This window comes from Sarcophilus harrisii, chromosome 2, assembly GCF_902635505.1.
Source record: "Sarcophilus harrisii chromosome 2, mSarHar1.11, whole genome shotgun sequence".
Taxonomy (NCBI): domain Eukaryota; kingdom Metazoa; phylum Chordata; class Mammalia; order Dasyuromorphia; family Dasyuridae; genus Sarcophilus; species Sarcophilus harrisii.
In genome coordinates this window covers 219,252,657-219,269,708 of record NC_045427.1, presented here as the reverse complement: position 1 = coordinate 219,269,708, position 17,052 = coordinate 219,252,657, and the positions used below count along the sequence as shown (strand labels likewise).

Here is a 17,052-nt window from a genome sequence, read left to right as displayed (position 1 = left end):
TAGGCTCTCCTTTTTCTCTTTCATAGTAATCTTATTAACTGTAATAGGATCAGTAATCATATCTATAAACAGTTTCCTGATGTATATAGGGTTTTCAGAAAGTCTTAGTTTTAGGTTTTAATAGCTAATACTTTTGGAATACCCTGTATATATCCAACCCTAGTTTTTCTTTTGAGTACAATATATCACCAACTATCTATTGGATATTTCCAACTGGATTTCCTGTGAACATCTCAAACTCAGCATATCCAAAATTATCTATCTGTATACGTGCATACACATATCTTCCTAACTCATTATTCTTTCCCCTAAATTCACCTCTTGTTCAATTATCTCTGTGGAGGATACCACCATACTCCTAAGTAACTGGGTTCAAAATCCCAGTCATCCTCAAATCATTACTCTCCCTCACTTCATATAAACTAATCAACTGCCAGATCCATTTTATCTCAACATGTCATTCTCCTTCTTTCTACTTTTACTACTACCACAGATCCTTATTCTCACATGGATTACTACAATATCCTCCTAATTTATTTCTCTGCCTTTAATTCATCCTCTATACACAGCTGCCAATGTGAGGGATACTACTGAAGTACAGGTCTGATGCTCACACTCCCTTGCTCAAGAAGCTTTAATGCCTTTCACTTGTTTCTAGGATAAAATATATGTTTGGCATTTTAATCCCTTCAAAACTTGACTCCAACCTGTCTTTTCTAGGCTCTTCTTGCTGCCTTTTTGGTCCAGCCATATTGGCCTTATTTAAGGCATTGCTTGCATGTTATCTCACATGATTAGACTGTGAACTTCCTTGAGGGCAGAGAATGTCTTTTGCTTTTCTTGGTATGTGCCTTAACATTGTGCCTGACATTTAGGAGGAGCTTAATAAATGTTTATTGACTTTCTGGCTGACACTCCTTTTCTTTGTACCTTTGTAGTGCCTATATCTTGCTGCTGTTCTCTCATCTCCTTTGTGCTCCCTGGTCACCTTAACCTCTTAGGATCCATCTTCTCCTTCCTAGGCACTGCTAAAGCACAAGCTTCAAACCTTTTCTGATTTGTATCCCACAACTGCTAGTGTCCTCCCTTAATTATCTAATTATTTTTTTAAAATCTAATAATAAAGTACCTATTAATAAAATATTACATATTATATAATAAAAAATTTTTATTCTATATGTATGTGTTATCTTCTCTGATAGAATGTAAACTACTTCAGTGTAGGAATTTGTTTATATTTGTAAACTTAGTACTTGGTATTTATATATATATATATATATATATATATATATATACACATATATAGGTATATAGTTGTGTGTGTGTGTGTGTGTGTGTGTGTGTGTGTGTGAAGAAGCAAATAGAATTAAATAATTTGCCCAGGATCACAGATATTAAGTGTCTGAGGCTGGATTTGAACTCATGAAGATGAGGCTTGCTGATTTCCAGCACAGTGCTTCATTTATTTTTGCCACCTACTTGCCTTAGCTGAATATTCTTATTAAGTACTTCTTGGTTGGTTAAACCAAAAATAGCATCACTGCTCAAGGAACATGAGGTGAGGCTAAGGAATGACAGAACTACTAAGTTCTTACTTTGATGGATTTTTTTTCCTCAAACCTCTACTTCTGAATCCACTTGGCACTGAAGTAATTCTGAGTTCTCACTTTTATTCTCACTTTTAAAGTTGGAAAGACCAAATACAGATAAGATACAAAATGGTTGATCTGCAACTACTACTCACCATAACTGGAGAGGCTAGTCACTTTTTTGTCCAACAGGTAATTTTTATAGCTAGAACAATTCTTAAAAACCATCCCCTAAGAGAATGATCTTTACGTTGTAAGGGACAGAACAAAATGATTAACAGGAAATGAAATCTAAGATGAATGAAGAAATATTAAGTAACTATCTCTGAATATATGAAAAAACCTTTAAACACGATGTATTAGTACCTACAAGATACTGGAAATATTAATACAAAAATGAGCTGATTCCTGTCCTCAAGGAACTTACATTTTAAGAAGGGGAGACAACATAGAGGAGAGTGGGAAAGAAAAGGGAAGAAAAGCTTTTCTATATAAGTCAAGAGAGTCAGAACTACTTTTATAGATGCTTTTTACAGAACTGAGTGATTTTGATTTGATTACTATGCCCAGAACAAGAGATAGAAAGTTTGGGATGGGAAAAATATAGAACAGATGACAAGATGGTCCAGCTGGACATCTAGATAGGATGTGAAAGTTAGTCTGGGTTATTTAGCTAGAGTGGTCTAGATGAATTTGTATTCACTCCTGAGGGCAACTCGATATTTCTTAAAAATTCCATTCCTTCTCTGAGCAGTGGCCTCCATATCTGATCGCTTTCCCTTTTCATTTCCACTTCCCGACTTCCCTGGATACCTTCAAGTTTCAGCTAACGACTCACCTGCAAGAAGCAGTTTCCTGTCCATTTTAATCTTAGTGACTTCATTCTGAAATTATCCCCAATTTAGCCTGTATATATCTTGTTTGTGTATGATTTCTTTATGTTGTGTCCTCCATTAAATTGTGAACTCCTTGAGAAAGGAGTGGTTTTGTTTCTGCCTTTTTTGGATTTCTCCAGTACTTATGCCTGGAACATAGTAACAACTTAATAACTGCTAGTTGACTTGATTTCTCAGGGAAGGAGTTTGTCACCTGGCCCAGTCAAAATATATCCCAGAAGGCTAAAAAAAATTAGCACCATAATTATGGAACTATTTTTAGTAATTTCTGAAGGAACAAGGAAAGCAAAATTAAGGAAGGAGACTGTAAACTAGAGGCCTGTGACTTCATTTGACTTCAATTTCTAACAAAATTCTAAAACATTTTATTAAAAGGTTCACTTCATCAATAAAAATAGGTGATGCTAGGCTAAATTTTTTTTTCTCTCTTTAAAGTAATCCTTAAACTGGTATACCAAGTGAAGGCTACAGACATACTTTATCTAGATTTTAGCAAAGCATTTTCCAAAGTTTCTCAGGCTATCCTTATGGACATGTTGAAAAGATATAATCTAGGTGGGTTGGAACTAGTTGAATAGTCTGGTCCAAAGAACAGTCATTAGTTCATTATTGAAAGAAGTCTGCAGCTGAGTTCCTAGGGATCTTGTATCAATGTTACATTGGCCATGTATCATTGATTTTAAGACTATTTTGAATAAAGGCATAGATAATATCCTTATTACATTTTTAGATGACACAAATCATGGTGATATAGCTAACACACTGAATGATACTTAAAGATGCAAAATAATCTTGACAGCCTAGAAAATTTGAGTTTAAAAGTAATAAGAAAAGAGACTTGGGTTCAAAAAAAATCAACTTCACAAGTATGATATAGAGCCATGGCTAGAAAGCAGTTTGTCAGAAAAAAAAAAAAAATGAGGGTACTATAGGACTGCAAATCAGCAGTGTAATATGGCAATCAAAAAAGCTAGTCAAACCTTGGACTGCATTCCCAGAAACAGGAATACGATAATCCCAACTTCTCTTTCCTGTTTAGACCACTTCTGGAGTAGTGTGTTCAGTTCTGGACACCCCATTTAAATAATATTGGCCAGCTGCAAAATGTTCATAAGCAAAAGAAATCAACCAAGATAGTGAAGGACACTGAGATCATTTCATATGAAAATCAGTTGAAGAAACAAGGAAGGGATGTTTAGCTTGAATAAGATTAGATTTGCAGGGGATAGAACAGCTATCTTCAATTATCTGAAGTGTACAAAAGAAGGAAAGAGCAGAAAGAGGACTGATATGTAGAGAAGCAAATTTTAGACTTATCCAGAATTAAAAGGGGCTCCCTGAGTTAGTGGGTTCCCCTTCCCTTGGAATCTTTAAATTGAAGGCTGCATGCCCACTTGTCAGGAATGATGTACCTGGGCACATGGGATCTTTAGAAGTCCCAATTCAGATTCTTTGATGCCAAGAGGGAACATCAACAATTTAGTCCAACTTGCATTTATTTTTTTCCTTCCTTTACTCCTAGCATTATGTTAGGTGTTGAAAAACAGAAAAAAACAAAATGATTTGACATCTACTAGGTGAATACATGTAAATAGATAAATATATTCATGATTATTTGGAGATGAAGGAAGAGAACAATTGAGAGTACCAAGAAAAGTTTTCTATCAGATGTAGCCCATGATCTTAGCCTTGAAGGAAGCAGGGGATCCTAAGAAAAGAAGGAGGAAACACCAGCCCTGAAGTCAGGAGGACCCGAGTTCAAATTTGTCCTCAGACACTTAAAACTTCCTAGTTGTGTGACCCTGGGCAAGTCACTTAACTCCAATTGCCTCAGGAAAACAAACAAAACAAAACAAAAACAAAAATAAACCCTGAAAAGAGTGAGGAAGCAGTGTAAGACAGGCATGGGTGTACCTAGATAAAGGCAGAAAGGCAAAAGGAGGTCAGTTTGGCTGGAACAACGAATGTGTGCAGAGCAGCATTATGAAGTAATTCTGTTAAAGTAGACCTAGGAGAGTTTGCTAGGATAGCAAACTGAGGATTTTCTGTTTTAGTAATAATGAGACACTGAAGTGTCTGCTCAGAGGAACAACAATATCTTGGCATTTGTGTGGAGGATGGAATGGGAGAGAAAAGCTACTGGAATTGGGGAGCCCATTTTAAAGGCTGTTTCAATAGTCTAGGTTACATATAATAGCTTGATATATAATGGCCTATTGTGATGTTCTCTGAAAGTGAGAAAGAGAAAGAAGTTAATATTGGTAAAATAAAATGACCAAACTTGGGACAAAGGAGGGAAGATTTAAGTATAAATTCAAGGTTTTATAAATGTGGCTGACTAGAAGTATGGTGTTAGCCTTAACATAAATATAAAGTTTGGAGCAGTAGATTTAAGGCTGTTTAGACATGTTAAATTTGATGTGGGATATCTCACAAAGAGGTGATATGGGAATGAGTTCAAAAGAGATAATAGGCTTGGATAATCTACAGATTTGGTAGTCATCTGCATATAGATGATAATTGAATATATGGGAGTTGATAAAATTCTCAAGTGAAAGGGACCCAGGATAGAGCCTTGGAGGGACACCCAGTGTAACAATCATCACATTATATGATTTTATATAAATAGGAAACAAGGTAAGCAGGTAAATTAGTTTTGAGGGTGGGAAAGGGGAAGAAAATCTAAAGCTTAAGATAGAGAAGATTCAAAAAGATTTTACAGGCTAGAAAATTTGTGTCAATGTAGAATTTAAAAGAGATGAATTTCATGTAAAAGCTTTACTTAGGTTCAAAAAAAAAACTCTGTAAGTAAAATTAATGGGAAAAATTTATAATCTCACTTCTCAGAAGGGTTACCATTGTCAGTCATCCAAATCTTACACCTTGATTTAAAATATATTTTACCCTTCTTATGACAGAACTCTCTAATAGGCTAAGATTACAATTTCTTTACTCTGTAATATCCCTCCCCTCCTTTTCCCCCCTCTTAAACTTAAAGGAATGATCCTAGCTTTTCTGAGTCTGATCTCTTTAATCTCCATGTGAAAATTCTGCAGAATTGCTAGAGTCCATTTAACAATTTGAGGACTTTACTTAGAGTCCTCTCAGAGCACATGTTTAGAGAATGAAAGAGCTCTTGCTCTTTTTTCTTCTTTTTTCCTAAGGCAGCATAGTATATAGTGCTAGAACCATTGAATTCCTTCCCTTTTAGAAGTCCAAATTTTTCCCTGTAATTTGAACACACTGGTTCTGTGGAATTTCAAGTGCAGAAGGTAGAGAGCAAGAATGTATCTTACCTCAGTGGAAACTCAGTTTTTAATCTTTTGTAAAATTAGTCTCCTACCCATCTTAGGCTTTTGAACTTAATGGGATCCCATAATAAGTCTACTTCCTTCTCTAAACTTTTCCCATATTGTTCTTTCGACCATCAGACTTTGAGCTCTTTGAGAGAAGGGATGGCCTTTATCTTTTCTTTGTATCTCCAGTGCTCAGTGATCTCCAAACATTTGCCAGACACATAGTAGGCACTTAATACTTGATGACTTGCTAACAGCCAACACCTCTAAAGTGTGGGGAAATTCTTGTCTTGACCACTAGGTGGCAACCTTCTAGTTAAAAATTAAAAGGATACTTGTCTCACTTTTCTGTTCTAGACACACCCTTTGGAGATTTGGGGAATAAAGGAGATAAGTGGTCATAGTCCATAAGCAAATCAATTTAATGTTTCACTCAGTTCTGTAGAATTTGGATAATAATAATTCACCTCCCAAGGTTATGAAGACAAAATGATATATTTGTAAAGTGCTTTGCAAACCCTAAATTGCCATAGAAATGTTAGCTAAGGATTACAAAGAAAACCAATTGTTGAAGGGATGCCCATCTCAGAATCAATGGCCATGGGATCATTATAAAACTTGGCAATTCCTTCCTGGCTGGAGAAGTTCTTACCTAAAGAGTTCAATACTCTTTTTACTTTTCTGATTACTTGACTGATTGCCCTCATAAATTTTAATTCGGGGGTAACCACTTTTCTTACAGAACCAGCAAATAGAAACACTAAGATCATTTATAAACTGATGTACCCTACTCAAAGAACCACAGGCTAAATTTAGTTCTACAGATGGCAGCTTGGCTGCATCAGCTTCTTACAGAAGTGTACTAGAACTTATTATTCATAGTAAGGTAAATGGTTGAAGCATGTTGAGATTCAGTAAGGGTATTGCACCCAACAGAAATAAATTCTCAGTTACTAAGGGCGAATGTTGACATTTTAAAATGCTATAGATGAATTTGCCTCTCTTGGGCCTCTGTGATGATGCTGGTAAAAACACTCTGTGGATACTCCTCCTCCTCCCCCCAATATGTCACCCAGTTCTCTTGGTCTTCATCCTGAAGAACATCTGTCCATGCCCAAGAAGCTTCAGTGGCTCTCTATGACCACCAAGATAATACAGGTAGCATTTAAAGCTTTTACAATCTGGCTGTAACTTCTTTGTGGAGTTTCACATTCCTTCTCCCTATATAATTCGTGCCAAATTGGACCCCTTGATCTTCTCTGTAAGGCAACATACCATATCCCAATATCGTGTTGCCAATATCTATAATGCCCTTATCTCCTTTTAGAATTTCTAGCTTCCATCAAGACTGAAGTACTAACTCCTATATGAAATATTTTTTGATTCCGTCCAGTTCTCTGCTTCCTCCCCCATTACTTTGTATTCTGAGTACATTCCCAAATCAGTCAACACCCTTCTTAGCCATATCCTGTTATTTAAACTCTTGGGTTCAGGCCGACCCAATATGCACAGGAGTCAAAATGTTACAGTAAGTGCTCTCCATTCCCAAAGTTGAAACATTTCTTGAGGGAATCTGACCTAAGCAACCAAAAGCAGTAGCTAGTATAATGAGCATATTATGGTTGAAAAAAGGTAAATACTGAAAAGCTTAGGAAGATAAGAATCGATGCAGAATAAAGAGCAGGAAAAACTTTTCCCAATGAAAACATGTTTGGAAGGGGGAGAGGGGGGAGAATGCAAAAATGCTGTATAATCATGAACAAGCTTAGCCCTAAAGAGTTGAGGAAATTCACTTTCCAAATTACAGAAATGAGCTATGGGGAAGGGAGTATTGCATATGCTATTATGCCAGCTGGCTTTACTTAACTGTTTTCATTCCTTTAAAAAAAAAAGTTATAAGAGGATAACTTAAAGAGTAGTGGAGTAGGCTGAGATTCAGAAATGTGCTGAAAATATAGAAGACATCAATTTTTTAAAGTGACAGGATTAAGACCCAAAAGATGAGATAATCTTGGCAAGAGCTAACACTTGGAAACATTAGTCTGTTATTCTCAAACAACTGGGATGTAAAGCTAAATTTGAATTTGCCTTTTATCTCTGCTCCCTAAACTTTTGTGAGTTTTACAGCAAACAAAAAAACCTATCATAAAAGGAGCATACTAAAATGTGGGCAGATGGCTGGTTCCAATCTAGATTATATCTTCTATCAAGTCTTACACCCACCCACTTCCAACAATACCTGTCTAAAAGATAATAGCATCTGGGGCCATCTCCAGTCATCTTGATCTCTATCTTGCCACTGCACCCAAATAGCACTGGGAGAGTTAAGGCTAGCGACTTTTTGCATAGCTCTGCCTCACTTAAATCCAATTTACTTGAAAGTCATGATGTCATGGTCCTCTTGGAGAACAAACAAGATAGGTACCTAGCCTATCCCAGTGTACTTTCCTTAAATCACAAAGACATCAGCACAAAATTTTCATTCACTTTTCCGCATACTTTATTTGTTACAAACATACAATTTTTTAAATATAGACTTGTAAAACTCCATTTGCAAAAATCTGCTATTGTAAAGGAGTGCTCACTAGCATGAATTTTTAAACTTTTTTTTTCTGGTTGGTTTTGCTAGTTAGCTAGTGGTAAATCCAGGACCTGCCCTTTTACAGACCTGTCTGTAGCTCCTGGCTGTATTCACATTGCTCTTTAAAAGCAGCCCTGCTTGCCTCACAAAGGATAAGAGTCTAAGCTTCACTCTCTTAGGCTACAAGGCCTACAGCCAGCTCTTGACTCTGCTTCTGAATTGTTTTCAGGGAGATTTTGAATGGGTGCTGCACTTAAATGTATTTGTTTGAATTGCGCCATGCAGCTGTGTTTGCTTGTTAAAGTGCATTTCTTTTTAATATATATATATATTTATATATATATATATATATATAAACGAGGAATAATCTTTATTCTTTAACCAAGGTACTTAAAAAATGAACTTTTTGGTCTCTCAGCAGATATTCCCGAATTGATCCTATCACTACAAGTTTAGTGTTCTATATACATACATTTATAAGGTTGTGGGAAAAATCTTATAAAATTAAAGGTATTGTGTTTCTCATGAAGCAGAAACCAGTTCTGTAATTTCATACATATGAATACACACCTGTTTACAATGCACAAGCATGTGGATATTTACATATGGATTGAAGACATTTAAATTTCAAAATCATATTTTAGTTGCTGCCCATTTTAAACACACAAATACATCCTGATCAAGAAGCTGTCTCCTGCTCCAATGAACTTTAAATTTGGATTTAGTTCATTCAAATTACTTGTACAGATTCTGTGTTGGCGAGCAACAACCCTAGGTTTGGAGTTAAGAAGGTATTCTAGGGGAGGAGGCATTTAATATATTAGCCACTAGCAGATGTGGCTGGCAGTTTCACTAGATTGGGAAAGTATGCTATCTGGGAATTAGAAGAAATAGATTTTAAATAGCGATGAAAAGATCATTTCTACATACAGCCTAGAAAGGACAGTAAGAATAAGAAGTTTAACATTAAATGTTACTATTAATGCTGACCATCCCATTGCAAAATAACTCACATTCTATTGTTAACATAACATTCAGGGCAAGTGACAAGATTTACACCCTGCTTTTGACTTAAGAATTCTATTTAGTTTTTCAAGGATAGAACAGATTCCAGGGTCAGGGAACAATATTCTTTTTCAAAGGGAACTTTTATCACAAAGGAGTGATAAACTAAAAATTAGCCCCCCTCCATATCCTAGACACAAATGTGTTCATACAAATTTCCCCCAAAATACCTCTTTCGGGTGATAGATTCTGCTTAAGCTGTGCTAATTTAAGGGAAGAAACATTATTCCCTACTTTTTTTTCCCCCTTAGAAATTCTTATGGTAATGCTGTGAGAAACTTAAATTTTTTATTTTTGGAAGAATTACCCTGTTTAGCAAAAGATGACAGTGGCAGAGCCTGGAAAAAAATTTTAGAACTCTTTTTAAAAAGGATATTGAACATCTTTCTACTTCTTCCACCTTATACTACTAAATGTTACTATTTGGGTAAGATTCTACTTAAAAAGGCAAAATGTCAAAATATGTCAGGAAAAACAGGAAAAATAAGACTTTAATTATATAAAAACCTTGTTTTACCTAAAAGCTTCCCCATACTTTTCACTAGTCCTATTAGAATCACTAATAGGATAAAATGTTTCCCTTCCTCCATCCACCCTCTGGTGGAGGCACTAATGAAATAGTCAAATAACCAAAAGGCTAGAAGAGGGTTAGCAGAGTTTTGTCTATAGGAATATCAAGCCCTAAATAATTGAGTTGGTTGAATTAAGGGATTTTAAAAAAGCAACATAATTTTAGACAAATACTAAGAAACTACTTTGGCTTGAAATTATATAGCTTGTGAGCAAAGATGATATAAATATAAGTCTCATTGTTCCCTACCATTTCTTTGTGAAAGTTATAATAAAAGTTAGCATAGGCTTTAGACAAGGGGCACTGACAGTATCTGGGAATTATGTTTAAAGTGTAAAATTCTTCATATTATAACCTTAATTTTTAATTTTGGGAATAAGACTTCATTTTGTGGAAGCCGAGTCGTTTAAATCTCTTAACAAAATTGAGTCTGGTACCAAAGATTAAGGAAGGTGGGTGTTAATTAACTACCAAAAGAATACCACACTCTAAAACACAAGTTTTTAGATGATACCAAAAACATTCAGGAGTCCAACTTTTAGGTGCTAGGATTTTACATCTTTTGTTTCTTCCTAGTCAAAATATAAAGCAGTTATAAATTTCTATAAAAAACCCAAACTCAAAACATGTGATTTATAATTAATTTTTCCCCTTTAGTCAGGCTTTAAAGTTGTGTGCTTCCCCTCCTCCCCCTCTTTAAAAACCAAACTCCACAACTATTTGATGGAAGCATTAACTTATCAGGAAGACAGCTACTTGACTTACAGTATTCTAAAAATCAACCCTGAACTGATAGTCTCATTTTGTACAGAGCAACAACTTTAATGCTGCTATTGACAGCAAAGAAAGAGTTACCTTAAGGCTCAAGGGAAAGTAACTTATTAAGTTGTGAACACAGCATTCCTATTGCTGCATTCACTGGAAGCTAGCAGATGCTTTCAGGACCAATACAAACTTTCTAAACATTAGCAAAGATTTTCACTTAAACAATCAGAACAATCATCTTAAATAAGCAGAATTAGGGAAGCCTGAGAAGCCACGGTCCACATAAAATAAATAATCTGTTTACGTGACCAAAAGTGCTTTGCCTTTGAGAAAATATACAAGGGTTAAAATGGAAATATACAATGTAAAAATTTCTTGATACTTTCAAGCCACAGAAGTATCAGACTCCAGTAGAAAGTGGGAAAAGAGCAACAAGCTGAAGGCTCTGCTGTCTGAATAAGCCAGATATATGTGAGCTTTAAGGTATTCCAAAATAAAATTGTTTTGCCAGTAACCAGTGGGTTTTTACACCACTATGTTTTAAAACCTGAGATTGGACATCAAAGCAGTCACTTTGATATTCATTAGAACAATTCTGATAGTTCAGTTCCTAAACACAACAGACAATTGAATGTAATACCTAAATGAACACATTTTATTTTTTTTCCTGATCAAAAGGAGACCTACCACAAAAATATTAAGAGAATTATGACTCTCAGCAAACGAGTCATTTTTACATAGGCAAAAAACAAGTCTTTCCCCCTTCTCACTGATCAAGGCCACACTATTTTCAAATGAATATCTACTGAGAGACTAGTTGTGCATTTGATAAAGTACCATAATCTGGTTAAAAATAAAAACAAAACTTAGTTAAGAATACTTATGTGCATGAGCCATACACATACACTCAAGCTTCCCCCCACATTCATTAACTGACACTCTCTGAAGAGCAAGATAGGTGGAAATTAATAGTCACTTTTTAATACCTTGTGTAGATCATTCTACATCTTTGTAACATTGGGGAAAAGTCACATTTAACAAGTCATCTTCAGCTATTACAATGCCTGAAGTGTGCAGTCATTTACAGACCACTCAATATGAGGGCATTATTGTAACCAGCCTTTTTTGCCCATTACCCTGCACATTTTCAAATAAGAAACAGGATAAATGTTTGTAGTTTGGTTTTTTGGGGGAGGAAACTGAAGCCCGAATCGCTTGACCTGTAATTTGCTGCAAAGTGATCCAAAGGTAACAAACAAAGCAGGAGGTTTTAAAGACTGCTTGAATCCACAGACCCTCAGAATCATTCTGTATTAATTATAAAAATTGAACTGACAAGTAGCTATGTGTATAGTATAGCTACAGTCATTTATGCCACCTACATGCCTCAAATATTTACACAGGGTGTCTGGTTTTTTGGTTTGGTTTTTTTTTTTTTTTTTTTTTTTTGGTGCCATACAGACTTTTTTTTTTGTATAGCAGATGCATTGACATGTTTGCAGACTGGAACTGTCATTCCATTGGCTGAATGATGAAATAAGGACAATAGAAATCAGTACATATTTACAGATTTGTGATGTTTTGCTAATATTTTGTTTCTAACTTTAAGTTGTGGAACTCCACAAAGAAAACAAGCTGACAAAACAGTAGCATGAGGAACAAACCTTTTATGATTGCATTTGAAAAGTAGCTTTAGAACTTGCCGAATATGACTAGACATTTCTGGGTATGAATACTGAGATGCTCAATGAAGTTTAAAAAAAAAAAGGTTTGTTTCTCACACTTTAGTTTGTACAATGCTTCTTTCTTTCCAAATTTAACAAAGATCACAAGACTTCAATAAGATAATATTTATGATCTTTTGAGCACCTTGTTGTTAATAGTCATATCTAACAGCAAAAAATTTCAAGAAATGTAGTCCCTGTATTCTGTAGATTTCTATTGTCCCTAGGGACAGGAATGACGATCAGTGGACAATTAACCCATACCCTTCTGTTGCCAGAATGGATCCAAATCTTCCTGCAGTAGGAAGAAAGGCCATGAACCACCCCTTTGGGGAAAATCAAATCCTCAAGATTGGTTAAGACTTAAAAACCCACCATGGTGACATTTAATTAGTCTTATCCAGGCAGGTCAGAATTTTAATATAAATTACTTCTTTCAACACATAGCTTATGCATTCTTTGCTCCTATTTTTGGAGGATTCTCAAATTGATTACTAAAGATTTTTTGCACGATACATCACTGTTATATGGTCTAATGACTAAGAGAAAATTTCTCTGGTTACCAAAGCTGATGCCGTATATGGTAGTGTTCTTGGCATACACTCTATATATGCCTCTGTCCACTTCCACATACTTCCTATGCAGCTAATTATAGCTTAATAGCCACGGGTAAAGGATTGTGAAGACCCTGTCAATTCTACAGAGTAGAAAGGCAAGGCTAGTTACTGCAATTCAGCCAAAAAAAAAAAAAAACCAAAACCAAAAACAAAACAAAAACAAAAAAAAAAAAAACAAAACAACCCAACCCCTTGAAAAGGAGAGGTACTGCACCTTTGCAAAATCGAATTGGCTCACAGCAGCTGAGCAACACGATCACCACTGAAGCAACAAAACAAGTTGGTCTATACAGGAATTGTATATGGTTTGAAAATGAAAAAGTTACAGCAATATAGACTAATGGCTGCAACCTTAATTTTCATTGCTGCCTCAAAATTTTGAAATTACTTAAAGCAGTTTTCTGCAACCCTAAAGCTTTTCTATTCAAACATTATTTTGGGACTTGTTCTCCGCAGCAAAGAACTGAACACACTCAAACAAAATACAAAGGTAAATACAGCAGGACATTATTGAAAACAGCTGCCTTGTAGTACAAAATACAGTACAAGAATACAGATGTAATTAAAACATCAAAAAATACTATTGCTCCCATACAATTTAGGAAACATTCTTTGCAACGGAGAAAAATTAAAAAACAAAAGCTGTTTTTTAAAAAATCTGTTTAAAAAGTTTTGTGGATGAGAGAAGAGAATGTTTTAAAGGGGCTTAAGTACATGTTTGTGGCTCTTGTACTTTTAACCTGTGATTATCAATATTCTGGATAATCTTAATTTCTATAAACAGCCAAAATTTTGTGTAAAATATCTTCTCCTTCAGCCACAAATGCATAAGAATGACCTTTGTATATTCCTTATTTTCCAATAAATACAAAACAAAAAGATAGTATAGATTGAGTAATACCAAAATAAGGTAATAAAAAGGGTATGCAATAAATTAAAAAGGCAGCTCAAATAAAGGGCAGGCATGCAGTTAAAAAATACTAAGAAGATTGTGGAGGTGGAGTTACCTGCCTCCTGCACGAGAAGGTGTTTGCACAAGTAATACCTGAAAACTTTGGAATGAACAGTTTAAATCCCATTCAGTTCAAAGTTACCTAGGATACATTAACATTTCTAGAAATACCTTTTTTTTGAAGGGGGATAGGATTGACTTGATTAGTTAAAAACCATTTATAGAGAGAATCCATTTAAAATATAGAAGAGGTGATCCTTGAAAACCCCAACTTTTATTCTTGAAAGACAGCTAAGATGAACTGGCAGAAGCCAGTTTATGTTGAAATTTCAAGATGGTATAAAAAAAGCTTCCAGGGTATAGTCAGCTTATTCATTTTCACTTTAGCTCCTTTTAGTGATGGATTTCAGCTTCCATAAGACCCGCTGCTCTGAATCATCCATCATGTGCCAACTTTGATTGTGAGGTACTGATAAAAATGGATCAAGTTCTTCTTTAAAAATTCTTGTAAAAGAATAACTGATGCTGGAAATTCTGGACCTGAGGATGTTAATATTTGAACAAGTCCATATACTAACTAAACTGAAGGTAAACAGAGACTTCAGTTTTGTTAATTTCCAACTTTTGTATGGATGTCAGTCATTCTTTCAAAGCTCAGGCTTGTAGCCACATGTTTCCTTTTGCTGATGATATGCAAGTTATGGTTTAAAATCCAGTCAGCCATTGGATGGAATTGCTGAATTATCTACTATTCACAGGCTTATGCTTTTTGGAGCCATAAGAAAGCTGGCTCTCATTTCTTCATACCTAAGCCATTTCTTTATAATAACCTCCATATTAGGAGAGAAGGGGAAGAACTTTAGTGAGTAGCAACCAATCCACTCAAACAGTTTTCCTTGTGCTTTATGCCTGATTTCTTCTTATGCAACCCTCCCCCCCATACAAAAATGTCCATTAAAATCTTCAGAAACCTTGCCAACTTTAAAACTATTTTAGTAATGGATTCCAGTTCAAACACTGATATCTCCATCAGTTTGCATGGGGGTAGGGAGGAAATTCTGCAAAGAAAAAGACAATAGACATTGGTCCAGGTTCCCTCCAAAATCTTATTTTAAAATCCAAATTTGTTTCCATATTCCCCAAAAACTTTTGAATTTTCATTTCTGCCCAGTGAGTCCATGATTAATATGTACTTTTAAATTTGTATTTCCCTTTATGGACCTGCACCTTCAGAAATGGGTAACTTGCAACAACAGCCTCTCCCCCTTATCTTCATGGACTTTAGCAAAGATTTAGACACCAAGATGCTGGTTTCAAAGAAGGTGAAGGAATTCAACACTGAATCAGAGGGGCCAATGGGAAGATTTGTAGAACCGATTAAAGCAGTCCAGGAACAGCACAAATCAAATAGCTTTGGGTAGGTGCTCTGGGCAATTCAAATTTGTTTCTATCTCCAGGTCAAAGGCGAGTGAGGATGTAGTTTTGGATGAGGATCAGATTGTTCTGGTGGGCAAAGGTGGGGAGGGGGGAGAGGGTGTTTTGAGGCTATACTCTCAGTAGAAGAGGCGCTTTCTCCTCACCTCTCAGGCCAGTGTCATCTCCTTTGAACTTTCCGCTCTCTTCTAGTTGTCCGCGATTTTCCTGGTGGTTATTTAATTAGCATTGCTTGTTATTTTCTTGTTGGTTTGTTTCTCTAGGGGCCTCCCCCTTCCCAGGCCCCGCTACGAGGGGTAAGTGGGAAGGGGAGCATTCCGGCGGGGAGGGGGGATTTCGGGGAGGGGGCTTACGGTTCGGAGCGGGATGGGGGCGCTGGAGTGGGGGAGGCTGCCCCAGCTTCAGTCGTCATCCACATCCTCGCCCTCGGACTCGTCCCCGGCGCCGCCCCGGCGCTCGTACAGCTTGTCGCGCTGCCTCTCCTGGATCTCCTTCATCTCGTCGGCGTAGCGGCAGAAGGCGCCCCCAAACTTGCCCCAGGCCTTGAAGGGCACGGTGATGGCGTTGCGGTAGGACGGCTTCACTTCGCTCACCCGCAGGAAAACGCCGTACTTGTTGCAGCCCACATCGAAGAAGAAGCGCTTGGAGTCCACCGTGATGGACGTGCCCTCGGGCAGCTCACCGTAGCCTGGGCCGCCGCCCAGCTCGTCGTCGTCGCCGCCGTAATCGTCAATGAGCTTGGCGAGCGCATCTCGGAACTCGATGAGGCCCTGCGCGGGCAGCGCGATAGTCTGGCCGCTGGGGAGGCCTCCCCCGGGTCCCGGCCCGCCTCCGCCGCCGAAGCCGCCGCCCGCGCCGGGCCCGCGGTTGATGGTCTGGCGGATGCGCAAGAAGCGGCCGCGCTGGTTCTCCTTGAGATCCAGGTAGTATTTGCGGTTCTCTCGCACGAGGAATTCGCTCTTGAGCGCCCGCCGGGGCCCGCCGCCGTCCTCGGCGCCTGCAGCCGCCGCAGCCGCCGCGATCTGCTCGGGGCTGCTGGGCCCCAGTTGCGCGTAGTGCTCGATGAAGTCGCCCAGGTAGTCTCGAAACTCGGCGGCCACGGCCATGGAAAGCGTGAGGCGGCTCTTGGAGCCGCCCGCTCCCACCTCAGCTATCTTTAGGAAGCGGCCCTTGGCATTCTGCTTCACGTCCAAGTAGAAGCGCTTGTTCTGAATGTCCAGCCGCTTCGAGGCCAGCTCCTGGGTCTCCTGCTCGCCGCCCCCGCGGGACAGAGGCTGGAAGCCGCCACCACCCCCGCCGCCCCCGCCACTGCCGCTCCCGCTGCCCCCTCGCTCGCTGCCGCTGTCGCCATCCGCCATCTTCTCTCCCTCCGCCGCCGCCGCCGTCTCAGCCGCCGCCGCCGCCGGGCCCCACTGCTCTCGCGCCGCCACCGCCGCCCGCCGCGCTCGCTCGCGCCCCCCTCCCTCCGCCCCTGCGGCTCGCGCTCCGGTCCCCCCCCCCAGCCTCCCTCCCACCCCCCCTCCCCCGCTCGCTCACGCGCTCCCGCTCTTCATCGCGAACCG

The 17,052-nt window shown here is 38.2% G+C and overlaps 1 protein-coding gene across 1 annotated transcript; it reads right to left on the bottom strand.

Moving 5' to 3' along the window:
* Nucleotides 1–8,263: 8,263 nt before the first annotated feature.
* On the bottom strand, nucleotides 8,264–16,863 carry PURB (purine rich element binding protein B). Its single transcript, XM_031951496.1, has one exon. The coding sequence runs from the start codon at nucleotides 16,846–16,848 to the stop codon at nucleotides 15,892–15,894; it is 957 nt and encodes a 318-aa protein (XP_031807356.1). The 5' UTR covers nucleotides 16,849–16,863; the 3' UTR covers nucleotides 8,264–15,891.
* Nucleotides 16,864–17,052: the final 189 nt, after the last annotated feature.